The sequence below is a fragment of the Lissotriton vulgaris genome, chromosome 4_1 (assembly GCF_964263255.1).
Source record: "Lissotriton vulgaris chromosome 4_1, aLisVul1.2, whole genome shotgun sequence".
Taxonomy (NCBI): Eukaryota; Metazoa; Chordata; class Amphibia; order Caudata; family Salamandridae; genus Lissotriton; species Lissotriton vulgaris.
Window position 1 is genome coordinate 964,000,318 of NC_141691.1, and position 15,392 is coordinate 964,015,709.

Here is a 15,392-nt window from a genome sequence, read left to right on the forward strand (position 1 = left end):
TCCCATCAGGACTAGACTTTTACGTGTGTCCTTACGGTATTGCTTGCATTAGCCCTTAGGGAGAACTCTTTGCCTAATTATTTAAGAGCGCTGGTGGGACGCCACCTTTAGCAATGGCAACCGCTTTTTATTATTATTTTTATTTGCAGCGCACAATGCGCACTTTCAATATCATAATGGGGCCGTGCAACACTCGCCGTAAGGACAGCACAGCTCATCCATCTCATTTTATTTGTAACATTAAATCATGGCAGCCGCACGTCTTGTGCGCAACTCGCCCAACTAAATTTTTTCTTTACAATTGAAGTCCATGGAGATTGATTTGCGACCTTTCTGGGACATTCAATGTTTTGTTTTTTTGGGAGGAGGAAGGAGTCTCGCACTAAGCCATAACTCTCTCCATGGCCTCCACCTACCCCAATTGCAGTATGTGGTTGCTAGATCATGTCCCTTCTACCACCACTCTCTTGTCGCCACCAGCCCCCAGCACTCATGCATGAGTGTTACTTAATATGTGTGCACGTATGTTTATGTGTATATGTATATATGTGTGTACTGGTGTAAACATTTTGTGTGTATGTGTGTTTCTCTCTCTGTGTGCCAGCGTTTCTCTCTGGGTTTCTTCATGTGTGTTCATGTGTGTGCTACGTGCTTCTTCGAGTGGTTGTGTATTTCTCCTCTTCCTAGCCAAGCCTCCCTTCTCATAGCCCCTCCTATTCTTCCCTTGTTATTGTCCCACCGCCTCTTTCTCCGCTCCCCCTCTATTTCTGAAGATTTCACCTATTCTAAAGCGTTCAGTGTCTGTGCTCCATTCAGGTGTGCCCCTTTCCTTTAAGCCCCTTCATGCATAGTTACAGGCCCGGTTGTGAGAAGTTGGCCTGGTATATGATGTTCACTATTCTAGTGAGCACCTTGCACCAGTCCAAACAACCCTTATGGTGATGGTTGTAAAGTCAACCTTATAGACCAGCTATCCTAGGGGTAGCATGGAAAAAGCAGTCTTAGGCTAAACTCAAGAGGGCATGTGAAGCCAGCTGTTTTATAATATGCAATCCCTTTAATACCAAATGAAAGGACACCACACAGGATATATATTCAAAATATATATGTATTTATTTCTAAACAAACCCCTGAACTCTTTATGAGCACAGAAGCACAAGCGCAAAACAAGTAACTTAATAGAATAGACAACAGTTGCACAATTATGGATAGTGCCGGGTGGCACACTAAGCCATATATTAAAAAAGTGGTATAAGTACCACGTCACGAACAATGGTAAGGCCTAGGGCCTTTGGAATCGCTGGGGCTACACTGGATTAACAATGGTTAGGGAGCAGGAGGCCCACGGGATGTGTGTGCAGTGTCTAAAGGCACACATGTTCACACATAGAAGTCAACGGGTGCGTAAATGTTATAAAGTTAAAGATTTAGGAGTCTTCCGACTGGAATAGAACTTAACCACTTGAAACTAGGGAACTAGGAGTGTAAACCTCTACAGGAGCACCGTAGTACTCGCGTTACCTAACCCACAGGAAGCGGGTGCATAGGTCCCAAAGTGTGTCGGGTTTTGTCGTGGAGATCTATGGAGCCTTGGAGAAAATATGCTGCAGGCGGCCAGAAGAGAAGAGTCCGGGTGGATCCAAGGGTGGATCAAAGATGTAGAGGACCTGAAAGCAGAGGGGACAGAGTCTGAGTCACTAGCCAGTGACCAGGATGGTACCAGGATGGAACCAGGTGATGTTGTGTTGCAATCAGGTGCTGATGGGAAGCTTGTCTCTGCAGCCACGTGGACCAGGAGGCATTGATGACAACCAGAAGGCAGACACGGACTGTCCCACAAAAGTTCTCGCTTTCGGCAGTGTCGGCTTCAAGATTAGGGCCAACAAGCCTTGGCAAAGGCAACCCACGCAGGAATCGATGTAGGCTTCTTAATCAGACCAGCAAGGTCTGAGGGGCTGCTTCTTTTGAGGGAAGCAAGGGCAAATCTGGAGCAACCAGACCAGTGGTGTAGTTTCACAGATTTGTTGCCAAGATGGCCACTAGCCAACGGGCAAGTGACCGGGCAGACGCGTCAAGCAGGAAAATGCAAAAGGGCCCTCATACAGAACTTGTGGAGTGTGCAGGGCTGATCTTTGGTGCAGATGCTGCTCGGGGCTGAGGCTTCTCAATCCCCAATGCACAGCTTTGAGGAGGCCTCGGGGGCTGCACAGTTAGCAGGTCGCAGACTTTTCAAGATGGCCAGTCCCACGTCTCTCGTCGCCTCCACGGGTCTCAGCTTTTCAGGGACTGTGGATCGGGCTGTTGGATGTCTGGGAATCTGGTTCTTGTCCGGCTCTGAGCTCGGGCTCCAGCGGTAGGCACCGGCAAAGCAAATTGTCGATCGCTAGATGGTGCGTGCTTGTGCAGGGTGGTCACTCCTTGACCACAAGGGAGATTATTCAGTTGTCTTCTTCGAAAGTAGAGTGATGAAGGTCCAGAGTATCATTTTAATGTTTCAGTCAGGATAATCTAAAGTCTCTAGACTCAGCTCCTACCTATATACAATTCTTAGGGGCTGGATTACCTGCTAGGTCCCTCCTATGGGTCGGACCAGGGAAGGGGGCAGTTATACCCCTTTCCCTTTGTCCAGTTTCGCGCCAGAGCTGGGGAAGAGAAGCCCCAGCACCAATTTGAACTGGACTATGCATGGGACACCTTGTGTGCCCCAGGCAGTGTCTCAATCCTTTCAGCCCTCCCTGTCCCAATACACAAAGTCCTGTCTGGGGTGGTGCTAACACCTCCCAAGGCAGGAAACCTATTGCCCAAGCCTCCCTCGCTGGAAGGACTCCCAGCAGCAGGAGGTCAGACTTGCGTCTGTGGCAGCAGCATCCATTTTGTGATGCTCTTCCCTTTGGCATGGTACCCTTTAATGTCATAAATGATTATCTGATTATTTTCAGTAAACTAGAAGCGCACATATCACTTCCTTAAAGGCTTGCCACCTTCTCAGAAATAAGGATTGTCTGGATGTTAAAGGTTTTCATATCTTGTAAGGGACAAGTACTGGTGGATTCGTTCTACACACATTTTCTAAACTCTTATTAGTTTTAGCTCCCATAGTTTGCTTTCAAATAATTCAGAAAAATAGTACTGGCAAAGTAATCTGCTATTGTCAGATTGTTTCTATTAGGCAAATGCATTATATTTTGCGGATTTCTTTGCCAAATTTTTCCTGGCCTTGAAATACAAGCATTTGCAATGCAATAGGTCTTGCATTTGCGAGATTTTAAGCTATTGGCATTGTAAATGACAATTCCTTTTATATATGTGTTTTGAAAACCTGCAAGCAATGACTAGAAGTAAAAAGTGCACATAAATAAAAGGCATTGTCATGTACAATGCCAATAGCTCAAACTTTAGAAAATGTGAAACCTATTGCATTGCAAATGCTTAATCTTATTTCATAAGGGCCATCATCTTTTGGGACTCACACTGGCCCGGTCCTATGTCTCAACTCTCTTGATTAGGTAATTAAAAACAATGACACTGGAGAAGGGAGACGTAAATGATGGGGTGGGGAGAAACATTGATATTGAATATGAAACACCGATACAAGCTGTGAGGAAGGAGCACACCACAGAAGAGAAGGGAGACACAAGCAGTGTAACTTAGAGACTTACAGGCAGAGCCTTGGGAAGAAACACACTGAAATAGGAGGTTGGCGGCACAGATTAAGGCACTGGGGCAAAGATACATGGCCAAGCATCATCGCGATACAGATACAAAGGAACGGAGATGGTGTCTGTGACGGACATACACAAGCAGAAAACACTGGAAATGGGGACAAAGACCCTGAACTGAGTGTTCAAACATTTGACCTTGGAATGTGGCCTAAAAGTGGCTTATTTTTCTTGGTAATTCCAGCCCATTTTACTGCAGTTAAGGGTCAGATATAGTTTAATGTCTTAAACTGTCAGTGTGCATGCATATACCTACATTAAATGGTCAGGGCTTGTTGCAAGCTAAACCTAAACTCTAAATGAACTGGGAAATAAGAACCACTTGGATTCACTGTTCATCTATAGAAAGAGCATGTAATTCTAGGTATATTGTCTCTTCTAAGGAAGCAGATGTTACCAATGTTGTTGGTTTGTTTGCTTTGCCTTGTTGTTTTTACATCTATGATGAATTACAAGAGCCTATGTTAGATAAATGTATACATTTCAAGGGCATGTATTGGTGGGCACCTGACTCCATTTTACAAATGTACTGAGTTTTTTTATGTTGATAGTGGGATCTTAAAATATCCCAACTCTTTGTTCACAGGTTGGGTTCCTTGCTTTGCCACTAAATGTAGCCAATAAGCTCCTTGCTTTTTTATATTACCTTGCAACATTAAGATCCAGCTGAAGCTTCTATGGCTGTCTTCATATAGCCAACTCCTACATTTCAGTTAAGATTCTCTGTGTTCAAAGGCGGAGAATGCCAGAGCTTCAAGAAGCCTATAACCCCCCACTGCTCAAAGAAACCGACAATCAGCAGCAGTGCTTCTTGCACTCTGTGTGTTCTTGCATCTTGATGGTGGTAACTTTCCTGTGTACTCTTGCAACTGTATTGTGATAACGCCCTGCTCCGTGGCCTAATGGATTCCACACTGGCACCTATTAGGGGCATCCTACATGCCGCACCACATCTCATCCAGAGCCTGAAGAAATATGATCAACCACATCCTGATGGAACCCCATTGGCTCTCCTTGCCAGTCCACACCATCTTCAGAACCAGTTGCATCATTTACAAAGCCATCACAACCAGCGTCCCCACTTATCTTGCAGACAGGCTGACCACCTCCAGTGGTTCTCAGCACACCCACAGGCAGGACACCACAAAACTGCAGACTTATAAGTTTAAAAAAGAAAAACAAGACAGCAAATGTTTTCTATGTATTTACACAGATCTGAAGCATCCTCCTTATACCATTCAGGACTTCCCTAGTGCTGCTCCAATTTAGGAAAGAGTTGAATACCCACCTCTTTAGAGTACTCTACATCACAATGCATTAACCATCAACAATCCAGCTCCCTTTCCTACCACTCATTGACCTTATACCGCACACATACGGTACACATTGCTATTCACACCTCACAGCCATTTTTATACTTTCCGTAATTGTGTCTCTCCAAAGCACAAAACATGTGTGTCTAGTCCACTCAAGTACAGAGATGTTCTTCTTCCACCCAGCTAATACCCAGAGAGGGTCGCTTATTCCGAAGCCCCGAGATTGCCTTTACAATATTGCAAGGGAATCTCATTTCCGAAAGATCAGGTGCAGGATTACAAGAGCTAAGATTGTTAAAAAATATCCAGTCCAGACTTAAGAGCTTGGATCTTACCACGTATCACTTCAGCGTTCTCTTTCTCCAATGAGTTCCGCTTCTTGGGCGTTCCTGGTAACTTGGGTACTAACTTACCATAGACTAGCTAAGGGTAGCCCGTCATAATATTGTTGTCTAAGACCCCCGGTTCGTTTTGTTGTATTAAATAATTATTTGGGGATGTGAGCCTAGGCTGGTCTGTAAAATTTCCCTATGACCCTTCCTCTCCCTGTATTGTTGTAGTAAAAAATATCTAGTGCCTATTTTCTAAAATCTGTGCAAAAATAGAAAACAAAATTAACACGAAAAACCTAAGCAGGCAACAGTGCAAATAAGGAATCAATAAAAATATGTAAGATAATAAAAGCAATTATAAAAAGTTATGCGCGCTAAGAAGATAAAATAAAATTGAGTTGGTAAAAGGTAATGTGTAGTTATTCAGAGAATGTTGAATAGTATGCTTAGCGCAGCCCAGAATGTTCAGAGTAGAACAGAGAGTGTTTAAAGAATGGAAGAGGGCATTCTGTGTTGAGTCTGGCATGTGCCGAGCAGAGGACATGATGTGCACAGTGTCAAGAGGATGCGGATAGAGGATTCGAGGGAGTGGGGGAGTTGGAGACAGTGAGTGGATCAGGGTTAAAAGTATTTGCAGGTGGGGGGCAAAGGCCTGTAGTGGAGGGGCTGAGGATGTTTTGACCCTGGGAATGAACGCATTCAGGGCTCATTTTTCAATATGTACTCCTTAATGTTCCTGTGGGCTCCCAGTGGTTCAGGAGTCAGATGCTTGGTGGGCTACCAGTAACAATATCGTCATTTCAAAAGCTGCTAATAGTATAGAAAAGTATGATATACATTTTCAGATGTGTTGCTTTCTTACCTCAAGGGGGAAATCATTTTCATGCATTCTCTCTTTGACCAATTCATCTGCTGGTACATTCTAACAGATCTCAAATGTGTTGTGCAAGACGGATTGCTCGTGACTTGGGAAACAAACATTACCCCACATAAGAAGAGAGAGTGCAAATGCACATTTTTCCAGTTTTTCCGCTTACACTAAATAAACTTACTGTAAGGTCCTTTCTTATTGCAAAATTTTCTGGTTTGATATCACAGAGGTGAAGACGGTGAGTGAAATCATTGTCAAACTGTGTCACCATATCTAGGAAACTGAGTGCAATTACATTGATTGCTTCCACCCTGCGTTTGCCACTGGTGAACAGGGACTTGCTCAGGTCCTTTAGGGGAAACATTGTAGGGTGCCATGCTTGTCCACTGTCAAGATACTCCACTGCATAGAAATGGCCACAGGTACCGATCACCTGCAAGACATGCTTGCTGAAGTCTTGCAAGAGACTGAAGTAAACATATTCCTCCTGTTGAAGTAGAGACCACATGCTGGCCACTTGCGCTTTCCATTGTGGGCTTTTCTTCCTTCGGCTCCAAAAGGGTATACTTGTACTATTGGATAAATCCAGTCCAAGGACATTTTTAACCTCCAGTGCCACCAAAAGGAGAAGTTCTGTTTCAGGAAGGTCCTGGGCATCTGCTTCCTCAAGCACACTGAGGCTCTGGTAGCTGGAGAAGATGTCCTTTTTTGACTTCAGGATCACAGGACGTCCCTGCCAGTCAAGCTGGATGACCTTCTTGCCTTTTTCATAGTAAAGGCAATGCTTGTACACCAACTTTTCAGCCACACAAAGGTCGTCACAAAGGTCTCCTGTTAGGGTTTCTTCTCTGTAATCCTGGCACTAGAAAAAAAAAGACAGAATAAATCAATAGAAGGACATGAATGTGATATCCAAGGAGTTGGCTACTCATCATTAAAACCAACTGAACTGCGATTAGAGATCTGGTTTGTGATAAGACAAAAGGGCCATTTCTTCCTTCATCCTACTCTTTATCATAGAAATAGTCATATCTACCACATATCTCTCGTTTTTCAGATAAATGTAGCATTCAACAGTATTTATCATCCCAATTATTTAGAAACTACCATTGGATTGAGCTCAAACAACTATTCCTAATTAGCTTGTTGCATGGAATGCGGATAATTCTATATATATCAAAACGTCAAGGTTGCCCATGTGGAGAGTCACACACCTCAGAATCACACCACAGCGTGGGTGGACGCGTGTACATCAGGCGCTCCGCATTCCATTTGCCATACGCGTTTTGAGCAACAGCTCTTGATCACTGGCATAGAGGGGCAGGCATCAGGATTAGGAATAACACACTTTATTTAAACAATTAGAGCCCTGCCCCAGTGGGCGTTGTCAATGAGGCATGCTGGTAACGGTAGTTCATATCCACGCCCAGGACTCATGAAAGTTCTCTTGCCCAGTGGCCCCCGTCCTGCCACTCATTATGATAAAATTTCCTGTAGGGTGAAATGGTCAAAACCCCGATATTGCATGCTACCAATATCACCACGTGCGAGGCTCTGTAGGTCCCAAAGAGTGTCGGCATTCTCCAACACTCAGGATCCGCCTTCCAGCGTCGGGACTCCCCGCGGCCGAGCGAGCTGCTCAAACATCAAAACGTCAAGGTTGCCCATGTGGGGAGTCACACACCTTACAATTGTTTAAATAAAGAGTGTTCTTCCTAATCCTGATGCCTGCCCCTCTATGCCAGTGATCAAGAGCTGTTGCTCAAAACGCGTATGGCGAATGGAATGCGGAGCGCCTGATGTACACGCGCCCACCCACGCTGTGGTGTGATTCTGAGGTGTGTGACTCCCCACATGGGCAACCTTGACGTTTTGAAATTATATATGTATATATATATATGTATATATATATATATATATATATATATATATATATATATATATATATATATATATATATATATATATATATATATATATATATACATATATATCACTGTAAAGACCAAAGGTTGCAGGTACGTTATAGTTAGGAAATAGAATTGAAAAAATCTTAGAAAATCACTGAAAAAAACAAAGGTTATAGGGACTTTATAGTTAGGCTTAGATTTCCCTTGTACAAAACCAGTCAAATTTAACACTTATAGGTACCTGACCTAAGTATAACTTACGCCCGCAATGCATTGCTTATGACATAACATATTACATCACTGATGACATGGCCTGAAACATCACTGATGACATCTCAAATGACATCAGTGATGACATCTTACACAGAACCTCTCACACACCTACTCACACCCCCATACAACCTTGCGTACCCCCACTCACTTACCTGCACACTCTCTCACATACCCATTCATACACCCATATCAGTACTCACAAACCCACTCACTCACTCCCCCATAGAGCCACTCACACACCATTTCACTCACTGAAACCTTTGTCTTTTCAGTGAATTTCTAAGGCTTTTTAAAAATCTATTTCCAACCTATAACTTCCCTGTAAGCTTTGATTTTTAAGTGAATTTCTATGTTTTTTTAACTAGTAGTCACATTTGCAGAGTGGTGGAAAGAGAAAGAGAAAGAAGCGGGCCTCCGGCCAGCTCTCAGCAATCCCGCTGTGTTATGTTATTGGCTTTTTGTATAGTGCGTGAATCACCCGGGGGCATCTCAGCGCTTGTAGCTGGAGGAGGACCTCTGGAGGGATGGAAGTAGAATCGCAGGACTTGTATGGGGCTTACTGGAGGTCACAGAAAGGCTTGTTAGCTCCTAAGTACCCTCTGGAGCCAAGGGGACTTCATCCAGTGTGCCAGGAGACATGTTTGCAGAGTGGTAAAGAAAGGGTGTGTGGCCTCCGAAGACCTCTCAGTAATCCCACAGGAGGAATTGTTGCAGAGTGGTGGTGAAAGTGGGTGGGGCCTCTAGCAAGGTGCTAGTCTTTTTTCTTTAAAAAAAATAATCTATTTTGGGTGGTGGGCCATGCAGCCACCTTCCCTGGGCCTCTTTTGACCCCGGGGACCCCATCTCCCGGGGCAGGTATTTTTTCAATGGGGGCTGCATTTCCCCCTTACCTGGGGCACTTTCCCACATGTACCTGGGGTTCGGCCTTTTAAAAAAAAAATGATACATTAAAAGGAGGGGGAAAAGTGGCACCCCAACCGGGCTAATTTCAGCTCAGTGGATCTCATACCCCAGGGCCCAGCCTTTTAATATATTTTTTAACAAAAAAGGGGAGGGGGCTCCGCGGCCTCCCATTCCGGGTCAATTTTGGCTCAGGGACCACATCCCCCAGGACCAGGCCTCAATTGTGGGTGCCCTGGGCCAACCCAGAGCACCCACTTTGTTGGGGACTGTGGCGTGAGCCTCAAGGTCCCAGCAGTCCCTGCCGGCTCCCCACCTCTTGAAGGAGCCAGCATTGCTTTTACAGAGATGGAGCTGCTAACATGCAGCTCCCCTTCTCTAAAAGCAATTTTGCTCCACTTCTAAAAAAAATGTATGTTCTCACTTGCTAGAAGCGGAGTTTGCACAGCTCCCTGGCAATATTTGCAATTGAAGCCCTGGCATGGTGGTGGTCCCAGGGCAGTGGGGGGGACCGTGCACCCCCAAGCATTCTTTAACAAAAAAGCCCCTGGGAGGTGGTGGTCCTGAGGGCTGCATGGACCACCTAGTATTATTTGCAATTTTAACCCAGGGGAGGTGGCAGTACCCGGGGCTGTGGGGGGTTCATGTGGTCCCTGCATTATTTGCAATTTTAGCCCCGGGGAGGTCACGGTCCCCAGGGCCACATTCTTTAACGAAAAAGCCCCAGGGAGGTGGCGGTCACTGGGGCATCAATAAGCCCCAGGAGGGGGCCCGTTCGGCTCTGCGCCCCCATCTCCTATATCATTTAAATGCCCCGGGACCTGGCCCACCCGGGGACTGATTAATAACAAAGCACTGGAGCCCATGCTTCATTTTAAAAAAAAATCTTGGTGGGATCCGTGGATCCAGAGTGACTCCTGCTGAAATGTTTTTTAAGAATGCTTTTGTTGCCCTGTGTGGTCCCTCTGTGACCCCCTCAAAAGGCCTAGTGGTCAGGGTATTTCTACCCTGTCCCTTTTTCTTTTTATGTACTGTTTTACTGTGACTAGGTTGAAGTCGAGTCACAAGATGGCTGCAAACACTTCCTGGTTTGAAGTGTTGGCAGCCATTCAGATCGCAGCATGAGATCAGAAGGGGCTGCGGATCCTCTTTGTCCCTAGGTATACAACTGGAAATGTCTTTCAATTACTCCTCAACTACTGAAATGGATTTACACCTATTCACAAAAAGCGACTTCACTGAACCAACCACTACCTTCCTGTCAAAATTGGTGTAATTCAATTCAGCAGTTGGAGCTGTAGCAGTGTCTAAAGTTCCTAAGGAAATTGACATGAGGAAACTCACTTTATTTGACACCCCTTTTCTCAGCCCCCGCTTGACAGATCGCTCTGAACCTTTCCATGCACAACAAGAATCATCGGGGCACTTTTTTGGGAACATTTTAATGGAGATTCCTCAAACAATACCAAAGATATAGGCAAGTATGAAAAAAATGCTCCCTGCAATTTCATTTTTTATCTTAAAAATGAAATCTTACACGTGCTGTTTAAAATGTCACTTTTTAATACAAGGAGAGCTGGAAGGATGTTTACTTAATCTGCATCTTCATGTTCTCCATTAGCTTACAGCACTGATAGTTTGATCCAGAAGTATAAAGGTTACATCCTTTGCTATCACTTGTGATGATATGTAGAACTATAAAAATCTAATGTAAAACAGCACAAGTTTTGTTTCGCTTTGTTCTATGTAGACAATAAAGCAGGCCTTCTGGAGGGGAAGAGGGCAAAGGTTTTTTTTTCCGCCATGCCTCCTGCTTTTTGAGGGTCCGCACTCATGCTGCAACATGTTTATTTATTGATTTTAAATTCAAAGATGCCTTCTTTATTAAGGAGGAGGCAGGTAACGCAGCTGATTCCAACATATGGCACTAGATGCCGATATGCCATGTTTTCTCTTTCCCTAAGAAATAAATACTTAAACTTTGAAACAGGTTTTACTCCTACAAAGAGCCCCACTTCAGTTTAATGGCCCAAGCTCCATACTAATTTGTGACATCCCCAAAGTAATACCAAGGTGTATTTGGTCTGAGGCATTAAGACGATCCTAAAACGAGTAAACAGCTGTTACTAAGATCAACAGTGATGTTAAGACTGCAAAAATGTGTGGATGATACAGGTGATTTCTCACGAATGCAGAACTATTGACCCCCTGCCTTTTTTAGTACTGTTTCATTGACCTTTGCTCCTTCTGTAGTTGCTACTGATGGAGCAGGGTTTCTCAAATAAAACTTTAAAACCCTGCTTGGTTTGACACCCCCATAAAACATACTAACAGTGTACGTAAAGGGCTAACATACACATCACAGGAACACGAGGGAAACGGCTTTGCGCATGTGTGCACTAATGTAAACTAGCGCATGAAAGAAGTAAGTCGTATTCACATTTGATTTTTTAAAGAAACCAGAAATAATGCATGACTTGGCCGCATCTTGCATCTTGCTTTAAAAGTAATAAATAATGTCACTTTTGCCTTAAGCTTCTGCTAGGAAAAACATTAAAAGGGAATAGTACAAAGGTGGGTGGTAAACAATGAAAAGTGCATTTTCATATGATTAATGAATGTTTATGTTCCATTTGCTATAGTGAGCCCAATGGGTACCCATTATTCTTAAGTTGTCCGGATAGATGAGGGGTTGGAAAGAGAATGAAAATGTCATGACAGCGAAGACAAATGTGCTGAGTGCAGCAAAGAAGGGACACAAGTTCAAGGATACTCAGCACAGAGTGTATTGTTCGCCTGCCAACAGATGAAACTAGCCGTGGGACCCGAGTCATCTTCCTGGGACATTGTTGGAAAATATGTGCGAAAATGTAATGTATCATGTATTAAATCATGTGAACGAGTCAATTATTATGTAATGGAAAGGATGAAGAACAATAAACATGGTTGAATTATGAATGAAGTCACAATGGTGTGAAAGACCACCTCCTAAAATCCACCAATAGGCTGTCGTATTTTGTGAAATGTTTCAACTAATGTGGGACTGACGTAGGCTTTAGGGTATAACTGGGTTGCCTTTGAGGGTGTGGTTTACCTTTAGGATGGATGGAGAGGAGAGTGGGGTGATGCGTTGCTGTCCGTCGGTTTGCAGAGAGGCCTAGCTGTTCCTGTCCCTGTCCTGCTCTTGGGTTCTGAAGTCTTTGTTCCCGGACTCTATTTCAGGGGACCCCCACCATCACCTTGGCCAGGGGGATAGTATTTCACAGATTATTTGGGTTTTTATTATTTCTCTGTCTCGTACATTGCATAACCATTTGCAAATGTATTTTTGTCTCTGAAACCTTTGTCTCTTTGTTAGAACTGGGGGTCTCTAGTTAACTGAGGTAGGTACCTTAGTCCAAAATAGGGACCCTTGCTCCTAGTCAGGGAAAGGAGGGACACACTCTTAGATAACCTCTGCTCACCCTCTGGTAGCTTGGCACGAGCAGCCAGACTTATCTTCAAGGCAATGTGTAAAGTATTTGCAACCACACTCCCAGTAACACAGTGATAACATCACAAATGGACACTACACTGATTTAGGAAAATAGTGGTATCTTTATCAAGAAGAAATATGATAAGAACAAACGGTAAAAATATCCAGCATATTCGTAATATTTCACTGGGTCGGTTATTAGCCCGACAATTACTTGTAGGTTCTTGCGGTATTAATGAGCAGTTCACGATGATCTAATGCAGTCCTAATGCAATGCTATGCATTTTGTAATGCAGTTCGTAATGTAGAAAAAAGACAGTCATTAATGCAGGTACTAATGGGGATTGTACAAGCAAGGAGTAATGCAGTTTGTAGTGCAAGTACTAATGCGGATCGTAAAAGCAAGTAAGAAGGCAGTCTGTAGTGCACGTATTAATGCGGATCGTAAAAGCAAGTAATAATGCGGTTTGGCACCAATTGCGGTGCTCGTGCAGGTCTCTATGCCACTCTTGGCTGACTCATGGTCAACATTTGCCAAAATATGCCCCCAACACTGTTAAGTAGGAAACACAGTGCAGCTCCACAATCGGACCCCGGTACTGTTACTCCTTGGCGAGTACGGGCCACGATACTGACTTGAGCGGAGGCTCGTGCTACAAAGATGGGAAAAGCCGAGAGCGGTCTCTCGTAGCACGCACTCCGTCCCAGGCGGTGGGTGACACACGCACGTTCGCTGAGCATTACCAGGCTCTCTCTCCTCTCCTCGTGGCTTGGGCGTCACAATGTGCGGCTTCGTGTTGGCGGCGGCTACTCCTCGCAGTGAGAGTCGGGCTACCAGGCAACGGCCTCATAGCTGATCGGCTCCCGGCACAACTCCGTTGATCTTGGGCAAAAAACCTCGGACCCACGTTGGTGAAGGTTCACAGGTCTCCCCTTGGCAAAGGCATGCTCGTGCCGGCGGCGGTGATTTTTCGTGGCTCCCCCTTGGGACGACGGTTGGGGCCAATGGTGATAACGATTACAGCACTTCTGGTCACGCTGTTGATTGAAGCAGAGAGCAAGCCTGCCCTGGGGGACACAGTCTCAGGGCAATTCTCATGAAGGTCTCAGGCTGCAAAAAGCACACACACATAGCGTCGCTGAGACACACTTGGAAATTTTGATGTTTCTGAGTTTCCACAACAGGGAGCCAGCACCTCTTGGGCCCTTGAAGATAAGTTACTTCAGGACACAGCACAGAGCAAAGTCCTTTGAAGCAGGAGGACACAGCACACAGGAAAGTCCCTTGTCCTCTTCTTAGTCAAATCAGCAAACTGCAGGCCACCCCCAGAACACACACAAAGGGCAGTACTTCTCTTCAGTCTCTTCAACTGTTCTTCTTTGGCAGAGGTTCCTCTTGATCATGAAGTAGTTTCAATTCTTTTTCAGGATTGAGTTCATTCTTGAGTTCAGGGTTTTCAGCTCTCACATGTATACCTCTAAATGCATTTCATGTCTTTGTGTTCAGGGGCTCTGAGCCCGGTCCAAACCAGACCTGGGGGTATTCCTGCCAGTGCACACCCTCTTCATTTGATAGTGAGGGTCTGGGCCCCAGACGCTTCGCAGGAGGTGGAACCATCCTTTTGTGGCAGCAACACAGCCCTTTTCACATCCTGGGGGGTAGTCCTCCCCCACACCAAATGCAGGCCAGCCTGTTGCTGTCTCACCTACTCCTCTCTGGTGTCAGGACACTCCCCAGACCCTGTCACATCCAACTCAGACAGTCAATGCACAACCAGGCAGAGGCACGCAGGATGATTTAAGACAAGAAACCAGCCACTTCTAAAAGAGAGGCTTCTAAACACACAATTTAAAAACCATCTTCACAAAAAGATGTGTTATTAAATCCTGAGTTCAGGCACACTAAACTCCATCTCTCCATCTTATGCCAATGGGAAGATATGCTGGAAACATATGACACAGCATTCTCCATTCTGTCCTATGGGCAAGATGGCCTTGCAACAGGGAAAAACGAATTTGGAAGTACGTCACTGTCAGGACATGGTACACACCTAAGTACATGTCCTACCTTTCACATACGCAGCACCCTGCCCAGGGGGGTACCTTGGACTTACTATAGGGGTGTCTGATGTGCATAAAAAGGGAATGGTAAGGCCTGGCAAGTGGGTTCACTTGTCAGGACAACAAGGCAGTTAACAAATTGCGTGCAGGCACCATAGTGGTAGGCCTGAGATCTATTTTTAGGGCTACTTGTGAGGGTGGAACAATTAGTGCTGCAGGCCCACTAGTAGCATTTGCATTACCAGCCTTGGCACACATAGGGCACTTTACTAAGGACTTTACTAGTAAGGCAAACATACCAAATATGGACAACTAATTTCCATAACACTTTATACAGGGAGCACTTGCACTTTGACAGTGATCAGCAGTGGTAAAGTGCCCAAAGCATCTAAGTCGGCAACACAATGTCAGAAAAAGGTCTAGGAGGAAGGCAAAAAGTTTAGCCAAAAAAGGCCAAGTCCAACAATCTTCATCTATCCACTTCATCATATGTATTTTGTTTCGCATTACTTTTGCTGAAACTGATGTCTCTTAA

At 44.8% G+C, this 15,392-nt stretch overlaps 1 protein-coding gene across 1 annotated transcript in view; it reads right to left on the bottom strand.

The window, feature by feature from the left end:
* Positions 1-15,392, bottom strand: part of DIPK1C (divergent protein kinase domain 1C) — a 386,763-nt gene that overhangs the window by 185,853 nt on the left and 185,518 nt on the right. The window contains exon 2 of the mRNA XM_086965226.1: positions 6,420-7,100. Coding sequence (XP_086821352.1) covers positions 6,420-7,100 — 681 coding nt within the window. The remainder of the gene's footprint in view (positions 1-6,419; positions 7,101-15,392) is intronic.